General features: G+C 51.5%; 1 protein-coding gene and 2 pseudogenes across 1 annotated transcript, besides 3 other annotated features; all 3 read right to left on the bottom strand.

Moving 5' to 3' along the window:
* Nucleotides 1–1,650, bottom strand: Tc00.1047053503763.50 (annotated as a pseudogene).
* Nucleotides 1–9,417: a sequence feature (areas not merged during assembly with more than two copies in the genome that could not be assigned to a particular haplotype).
* Nucleotides 5,203–7,950, bottom strand: Tc00.1047053503763.30 (annotated as a pseudogene).
* Nucleotides 8,261–8,697: a mobile genetic element.
* Nucleotides 8,504–8,526: a sequence feature (AT_rich).
* Tc00.1047053503763.10 (retrotransposon hot spot (RHS) protein, putative) lies at nucleotides 8,928–9,417 on the bottom strand (the record flags this gene model as incomplete). Its single annotated transcript, XM_800892.1, has 1 exon — nucleotides 8,928–9,417. A coding segment is annotated over one exon (490 nt), but the record flags the coding sequence as incomplete, so codon positions are not given.

Below are 9,417 nucleotides of genomic sequence, written 5' to 3' on the forward strand. Positions count from 1 at the left end.
ACAATAGTGAAATCACAGCTTACAAAGGTGTGCGGCCCATTATGCTCCCGGCTGCTCACGGGCCATATTGCCCCAGACCCAAGGCCCCGTGAATTTGAGCCCATCTTTGGCCTTCATTGCATTCTTCGTCACAATTGCATTCACGCAAAGGTAATCGTCGATCCACGTGTCACCACCGGAAGATGCGTTGACAGGAAAACAACCAGACCCGCCGTGGGTGTGAACGACTCAGAGAAGGAGGAATCCAGCTGTGCCCAACTCTTCAAGACGTAATTGATCATCTGTAGCCCCTCTCAGTAATACAAGTGAAATGGTGTTGCTTGCTTTAATAATCCCATCCTGTAAAATGTGCAACGCACCATCCGAGTACAGCAGGGCGTGGAAAATTTCCAAGTTATTATCCATGGCAACGGGTCCAACAGAAAACGAGCGGTTGTTGTCCGTGACCCAAAGATGGAACACATTTTCCTTTTTCTCCCCCGAGAAGTACCCTTTCCAAGTGTACAGCATCACCTTCACTCCCTCAATGTTCGCGGTGATAGGGGCTTCCACACGCAAGACTCCTTCCGGATAGTCTTCCGACTGTGAGTTGACCCACACGCCTGGAAGTTTCCCGGCTGCCGTCGTCCACGTTGTCCCCATGTCACGCGACTCGTACACCCTCTGGTCGTTCTCGCAGTCAACAATCATGAGAAGTGATCCCTCCCACTCGGTGATGCGGGGGTCAGTGCAGTTCGCAGGAGAAATGCCCTCTGGGAACACCCAGGTATTGCCGTTGTCCGTGGAATAAGTGATTCTGGAGAAGGATCGATTTTCCCCATTCCTCGCCCTCAGGGTAAACACAAGTGTGCCACCCTCCATCACAATGCCTGAACTAATACCACCCCAAAATCCGACAGGTTGCTTTTAATCCTTTGGGGAATCTGCCGTGAAGGTGAGTTGGGTTCGACCCAGTCGATCAATGTACTTTGCACGCCGTCATTGGAGTGCGTGGCATCATCTTCAACAAGTTGAATATCCCAGCCAACCGTATTCTAGCGACCATCATTTTTTCACATATTGTAGCTTCCCACAAGTAGAAACACTTTATTGTCCTTTGCAATCGCTGTGGGGTTGCACGCAACACCAAAAAGATCCTCTTAACTCACTGTACTAAACAGTGTGCGTACCCTCCATTTATCCTTGTTGTTCTCGGCGGAAATTAACGGCCACGTCTCCGCGGCGTTGATGTACCCCGCCACAATATCAGAGGGACGCACATTCAATCTATAGTGGGAACCTTTATACTCGGCGTGACCTTCAGCAAATGCAATCATCACTCCACCAGCACGGACAAGAGAAGGTGCAGCAAATAAATCCCTCATTCCACTTTTGCCAGAACCACTTTTTTGGTACCACCTGCGTCTTCATCGGCACATAGATGTCAACCGGTTGTGGCATTCGCACGTCCCCTGACTGCTGCCCTCTGCGTTAGCAGGTCTAAATCCACAGCACGACATCACGATGAAAAAAAGCGCCGTGGAAGTAAACACACGCCGGGACATGTTTGACCTCTGCGGCTCACTCTCTCCTCCTCCTTCCGCTGGTTCCGGTCACGCCGCGACGGTTGTGTGTGCGGGGTGCCATGACTGTAGCAACACGTGAGAGCATGTAAATATGTGTGTCGGTGGTGTGTGTGCTGTTGGTCCTTTCAGAGCCTATGAATTTCACAGTAGCAATTAGCGCTTGTTTTCTTGCTTTCCTTCTTGGAGGGGAGCAACAGACAACAGCGGAAGAAAAGCAGCACAACAACAGCACACACCGTCACCCATCCACAGTGAGTGGCACCATCCCCGCAGCCATTACTCCCCAGTACCCCCAACAGCATAAATAAATGTAAAGTATTTAAAAAGCGAGCAGCCTCGCAGTTGGGGGCCGCGGGCAATGGCCCTGCAAAAAAAAAAAACAAATGAGAGGGGGCCACGTGTGCAGTGAGGGAAACAAGCGTTGCACTGCACACAAAGCAAATTAGTAAAAATAAAACCACAATGCGAGTGGCACTGCAACGACACGGCGGCGTGACACCCCGTTGGGAGTATCGATGCAGACCAGCACATCGCCTGCAGGAAGAGTTGCTTCTCCCGCCGAGTAGAGAAGAAAAGAGCCCCAGCAGCCCAATGATGAGAGGTCGCCTGCACCTCCTCGCGGCACCTGCAAGCTCGACAGACACAAAGATGCAGGTGACGCTCTGCTGCACGCATTGCGACCGTTGCGCCCTTCACAATGGCAGTCTCCTCCTGTCGCACCGCACGCCGCAGCGGGTGCGCACAGTCTCCGTCCTCCTTCCCGCCTTTCCCTCTCCCTGAGAACTCATCGGTGACCGTGGCACACCCACAGACGCGTCAGAAATCACTTGTTTTTCTTCCCTCGCACATCGCACAGCAGCACCGCCAAACGAAGGTCACTCCTCCTTTCGCGGATTCCCCTCAGACACGCCTCCCGCCACATGCATCAACCCACAGCCACACAGTCCGTAAACGCCACGCAGCCGCCCCGCATCATGCCGCCGCGCACACCAACACGGCACCACGCCACTCGGCGCAAGCAGTGTCTGGACACACAGAACAGGTTGTCCCAGTCAACAACAGCCCCCGCCAGGCAATGAGGCAGGACTCGTCACCAACAATCAAACAACCAGCCCTTCGTCTCCTTCTTCCGCCATGCACAAGGTTCCGCCTGCCACATGCATCATCCGTGACGCCCGGGCTCTCAATCAGCAGACAAGGCGGTATGGTCCCCTCGACTCAACGAGAAGCCCATTGAAGATTCTCAACCAGTCGTCTTCATGGGCTGTGCATGAGGAGCACCACGGCAAGAATGCACAGGAGCTTATATGCAAATCTCCCAACTCATTCCACTTCAATGAGGAGTGTGGCATCATACATGGGCTTCACAACAATTTCGGCTGGCGCTTCCCTGAGAGGCCTCCCATACACACCGCACGTGGTCACAGTAAAGAAAAAGCAATGCCTCCAATCTGGCTGTCATCCCGCGGCGGAGGTCAAGGCACAATCCAACAAAATGCCGCAAACCATCACATATTTCACACAGACCATTAAAAGATTATGCAGCAAATGCACAGCACGAAAGAAGAGCCATGCCCACAAACACGCAACACACAGACACAGTAAGAGAGTTGGGAAAAGCAGCACCCAATGCCATTCTTTGTGGAGGCGAATGATAACAGCACCAAACAACGTGAAGCACCAGTCGGGCACCACATGTGGGCCACAGACACCACCCACCCGCCCATTCACTCTTCCTCCTCCCAATGGTGTGGCCCTCCTTCACTTCCACAAACACGCCTGTCCGTCAGTTATGTGTGCCTCTGACGCAGGCACACGGGGTGCGTTTCGGTAATCCAAAATTCAACACCGCAGAAAAACAGAGAAAATGCTCGCAGAGGCCACACGGCTCCTAAACGCAGCCTCAAGCCCTCCTCACGACTCTTTAATGCGACGGAGAGGAATACAGGCGGCTCCCGTGTCACAGAAGACGGCCAGTGGGAGCGGTTTTCACAGCGCAGAAAATGCCAGGGTGTGAAACAGAAGAGGCGGTGGGTGGGCCCGCAGGAGACGTCACCTGCCACGCCTGATGCACGCAGTCTCATTCGTGCAACGGAGAACCAACGACACGGTTGCCGCGGTGCCTGTCCGTGCGTGCACCTCACTCCCGCGCCAATGAACGCCTCAAGGAACATCCTGCCGAGGACAAGCAGCTGGCCGTGCAAACAATCCCGTGTCTCGTCAACGTTCCAGCAGCAGCTCTTTTGGCGAGGCGTCGCTCTTTTTCTTCCTTGTCTCCAGTGTGCCATCCTCGTATAAAATGAAAATGCCTTCCACAACCGGCGTCATCAAGCACCTCCAAGTAAATTGGGAAGGATTCACGGCCTCGAGAAAAAGCATCCAAAGTGGCAGTCAACGTGAACTCAGCAACGCATGTCACCTTCTGCAGCCGCGTGCATTGCAACTCCCCTCAGCCGCCCACTGTTTCTTCCTTCCTTGTAGACCCAAACCGCATGGTACACTTGGATTTGCTCGGGTCCTCCACAGGCTCGCGTAACGGTGCCCACCACGCCCGTGCAGCTCGTGACAGCATCACTTCTCCGTCCACTTCTGCGGCACCGAATAGCGTGAAATAAGAATCCAAAACACCACATCTGCGAGGCAAACATACATGCAGCGCTCCAACGAGTGCCGCTGTGAGAAATCACACGGTGGCACGCACACTCTCACTCGCCCTCCCATCAGCGATTGGCCGTCAACAACAACAGCAACGGCATTGAGAAGCAGCCTCGGGACAATCCTGAGTGCCATTCCCACCTCGGCGACAGACAGACTCCGGGAACCCTGCACTTCAGTGCCGTTCCGGGAGGGACTCCTGCCACCGCCAACCGTGTTCCCCTGTCGCGTTGGCACACGGAGCCCGCTTCAGAGAAACAACAACACGCTCCATTCAAAACGCGGCTATGAGTGTGCTTGGCAATAGGCGCAGGGCACACCCTCTCAGTTTCCAGTGCCGACTTGCTGCAGCACGCACAGTTGTGCCTCTGTTGTCCTCCCTCGTGCTTTTTCAATTCCATGGCCCACGCTGCGGCAACACGTGCCCCCAGACCTCGTGGTGCCACAACTGTGTCCCGGCACGACGCAGCTGGTCAGGACGCTTGTAGATGCCGTCTGCATTGCGCCAACAACAACCCCGTGAGGGAAACATTGCTGGCTCCTGGATTCTCCCGGCAATACGGGATACCGCCACAACCCCGCAGCCAACACACAACGCACACCAAGCGAGCAATCACCCAAAGAGACACGCGCGGAAGCGGATCCTCATCCACCCATGACACGGCGCCTCAGTACATGCGGTCACACGGAGCACACCATTTCTCGAATAGACCTTATCCTTCGTCCATCCCGCTAAGATACTTCTGTTATTGATAGGAATCAGAGCACAGTAGAAGAAAATGGACAATGCAGCAATAACGCCGTGACACCGCCAGCCACAATGATTCCCTCATACCGGGGTACTTCTCCGATTATGCCTCGTATACACACACACACACAATTAACGTACTATATAGAAATTACCCAACGTTTTCCACCAGAAAACAAACAACCCCACTCCCTCCCTAATTTCTTCTGCCACTGTTATGTTCGATAGCGTTGGTCATTTTTGAGACCTTTTTGTAACAATGTCACCTGGTGCTGGTGCACCCGCACCGCATGCACACAAAATTATCCAAAAATATATAACTCCCACAATATTTCCTTACCACAAATCAAAACTGCCTCCTTCCCTCCCCAATTTGTTTTCCTATTTCGGTGGTTCTTCCTCACTTCGGAGTGCTTCGTCTCTTCTAAAGTCCCTGGATGATATTAACACTTGGTACTAGCGCACCTCTTCCTCCCAGAACGCCGCAATCTCACGGCTTTCATCGCGGCTCACATTATTGGAATTGACAACATCACATCCCTGCCAGTCATTCATCGGCGTGCTGTCTGCCTGCTGCACATAAATCATCTCCCACGACAATTCTTGGGATAATTCCTCCCAACCACTAAAATATGCCGCCAGGCGCTCAGTGAACTGCCTCACAGTGCTGGTTGTCGTGTGATGCTCACCCGTCGTAGTCATCCGCAGCCCAACCAGTGTCCTCCGCGGTGAATTCAAAAAGAAAAAAAGCAGTCCACCAGCGGAAAGCTTGCAACCGCCGGCATGCACAGCAGCCGATGCTTTATACTAGTATTTGTGCGGTATTCCATTGCAACCAATCCACATATAACTCGGCGGGGCGCCCTTCAGAATTTGCCTTCAGCACCGCGTACTGTCCTCCACGGCGTGCTGGTGGCATCAGCTCCTTGAGGTCCCCTAATAATGCACCGAAAAACTCCCAAAAAATTAATGCGCGCAAGCCAAACCCTCCCGTACATTCAGACAAAAGAGTACTCTCACCCCAATACCAGCAACAGAAGAGAAAATTACCTTTCTCACTCATCACGTTTCCCGAAATAGTGCGGTATTCGACGCTCGAGGCAAAAAGATACCGGTGCGTTGAGAAATACCTCAGCACAGACTTCTGCTCTTGCTCGGACAACCCTCACAAGTTTGTGAGACGGATCCTCGGAATACCATTTTTTCTCTCCTCCCAGGGTAAAGTACTTTCCTTGATCCCCAATATTGATCCATCTCAAGGCCCTCTCAACATCCTTCGTGCGTCTTTCATATTCATCCGCATCGAGGATGTGGCGTGGAATCGGCCCCGCTATTTCCATGTGTTTTTCAACCATCTCCCAGTATCCCGCTTGCTCATCTGGTTCCAGACCTCGCGTTATCCAAGCGCACATCGCCTTCACATCCACCTCGTCGGGGCAATTCATGATGATTCGACTGGCTTTTGTTTGCTTCTCCATCAATCATAGTTGTCCAGGTTTGGCGATGACACCACAATCATGCCCCATCCGGTGGAGGGCGCAAAATGTCTCAGTGGTGGCGTTCCTTTCTTTGCCACATCGTAAATAATGTACCCCTTCATCCCACGCTCCCTTAAATTTCTCAACTCCGAGATGCACATGTCCTCATCACTGTATCTTGTCACGATTTTGGTGGTCTTCTCAAACACGTACATCTTGCTTCCAAAACAGTGGACAACAACTTGGAGCTCCTCCACATCGTAGTGCAGCAGCTGGTAAAGGAGGTACGAGCCGGCAGCCATCGACTTCCCGATCCCGGGCGTCCCAATCAACAGACGCGGCAAAGGTGAAGAATTGAGAGTCAAATCAAAATTGCTGAACCACTCGGTTAGATCGCGCTCGACGATCTGCCACACTCGATCCACCTCGCAGTTAATAAAGAAGTCATTACCAGCCCCACGCAGCAAATTCAGCGTGTACGGCCATCCCTTGTCCGAGGTGAGCACCATCAGCCTGGGAGGTACTTCACCGGATTCCCGCACACCGTCATCCTTTTCGAAGGTGTCGCCAACTTTCTTGTAATTCCATGAGTGTATCGGTTTCCCCTCCTTCGCCTCCATTCCCGTCCCCTCGCCGCCAGAAACCTCCACGACATGGTACCACCTCGCACTGTACACAGACTCGTAGTATCCCTCCATTTTCATCGCTGCAATCGTCGTCATTCGGTTCCTCGCTTCCTGAAGGGCTGCATCCAATGAGTGTTTAGTGAGTTTATGAACACTTGCCGTTACCTCCGCAGCAGCCACCAACCAATTCAGTAGAGTGTCCACACCATTCTCGTAAAGCTTGTGTACATCCTCTTCCATATCCACTTCATTCCTTACAGCTCTCTCCATCATCACATAACGACCGGATGCCTGCATTTCGCCCAATACTCCCGCATCGCAAATATACTTCTCGGGATCCTTTAAAACCCCTCCTGCAAGAATTTCCGATTGGCGTCCACAAAGCCCCTGCCATCAAATCTCCTATTAAGAAGCTCATTCAGCTTTCTGTCCATGACACAAACTTTTCGTTTAAAAAGTACATCTTCAGTCTTAGTTACAACGGTGAATTTTCTTCGCTGCCCCGAGTATCCGTCTGGCATTTCAAGAGCTGAATCAAGTTTTTGCATTGCCCGGAAATTGATCGTGTCTTTCCTCTCATAGTCCCTCCATTGATGAAGAAAGAACACACCCTCGTGAAGAAGTTTGTACACCTGGTAGTGTATCAAATTAAGAATTCCCTCAAGAAGCTGCCGGCCTTTTACGTAAGCATCGAGTCTCCGAATAAACATCTCCCCCGTCGCATTGTAGTCTTTCATCAACGGTCGTCCTGGAGCCAATACAATTCCAAAAAAAATATTAAGCTTCAAGCTGGTGCTGAGAGTATCTCCGTCTAGCATTAGATCTTCCACCCAGGCTGTCAAGAGTCCACGGCGGTCACTCTTTACTCCCCGCCACATGTCGAGCTGCAGCGTCGGAGCCAACACAGATGCCGCTGGCTCCAAAGGACACTCGCGGCTGTTTCGTCCCGCAGTCCCAATGGCGTTGGGCGTGGCACTCGCACGGCTCGGTGGTTGGTGCGCCACGCAGCCGCACTGCAACGCCTGTCGGTGAAACACTCAAGGCCCACAGCCCCCGCAGCAACGCAACGTGCAATCGGCCACAACACCGCCAAACTATTCTCCTTTTTTATTCTATTTTGTTCACTTTGTGTGTCTGTTTGCCCCATCACCGACACCAAAAATAACTGCACAGCTTCACAGAGGAAGAAATCTTCTGGGCCGCCGGCCGGATCCTGTAATTGCCCCCCCAAAAAAGGAAAAAGCGGTAAATAAAGAGGTAGTGAGTTCTCCGTAATGTTTGCCCCAATGTGTCTATGTATACACATTCCGTCAATCACTGCCCTTGACTCCTGCAGATGGTTACAAATAAAAACACTTATCCCCTGCCAAGCGGCAGGCCTTTGGGGCTCTTCCAGCCACAAGGTGGGAATCACAAATTGGGTGGGAAAGCAAAAATAAAAAATAATAAATAATCATAATCCTTTCGTCGTACAGCTGTCGGCTCCCTGATTCCCTCAGTCGCGGTCTCCCAAAAGACAGTGCGATAAAAGAGAAAAAAGTTGTGAAGAGATATCTTCGCTTGCGCGAGATATGAATTTATTTGGGCAGCCAGCCGCCCTCTCAGGCATTCTTTTCACAAAATCCCATGAAAATAAAAAAAATTATGCGGCACCTGTAGTGCGCAACAGCCTCCAGTGACGATGCGCCTCTGGTGGAAAAAATAAAATAAAATGAAAAGAGGGTGTGGCGAGTGTGGCACTGCCGATCACAGCGGTTCTCTGAAACGAAAGGCATTCACTGTCTAGACCTCGTAGGCACACACATATAAAAATCGTTAAAATACTCCCAATATATTTACCAAAACGAAATGCACTTTAAAAAGAATAAATAGTACCAATTTCCTTGCCCTTTTTATCCCCGTTAGGTAGACCATCATGAGAAAATTCGATTGCCTCAGGAAATTTACCTTCTAAAATAAACTGGTATTGGTGTACCTTTCCGTTCCAGAACGCCACAATTTCTTTTTCAGCGTCGCTCAAATTTTCGGTAATGACGGGACCACATCTCTGCCAGTTTTCCATCGGCGTGCTGTCTGCGTGTTGTATATAAATAATATCCCACGACAAACCTTTAGCAAATTCCTCCCAACCATTAAAAAACCTCGATAGATGCTCAGTGAACTGATTCACAGTGCTGGGTATGGTGTCATGCGCACTCGCTGTAGTCATCTGCAGTCCAACCAGCGTCCTCCGCGGTGACTCCATGAAGAAAAAGCCGTCCACCAGCGGAAAGGTTGGGAACGTCGGTATGTACAGCACCCGATACTTTAATTCTTGCTGGTGACCAACTGACTTCAGTTTACTT

This window comes from Trypanosoma cruzi, genomic scaffold (genome assembly GCF_000209065.1).
Source record: "Trypanosoma cruzi strain CL Brener 1047053512609 genomic scaffold, whole genome shotgun sequence".
In the NCBI taxonomy this organism is placed as follows: Eukaryota; Euglenozoa; class Kinetoplastea; order Trypanosomatida; family Trypanosomatidae; genus Trypanosoma; species Trypanosoma cruzi.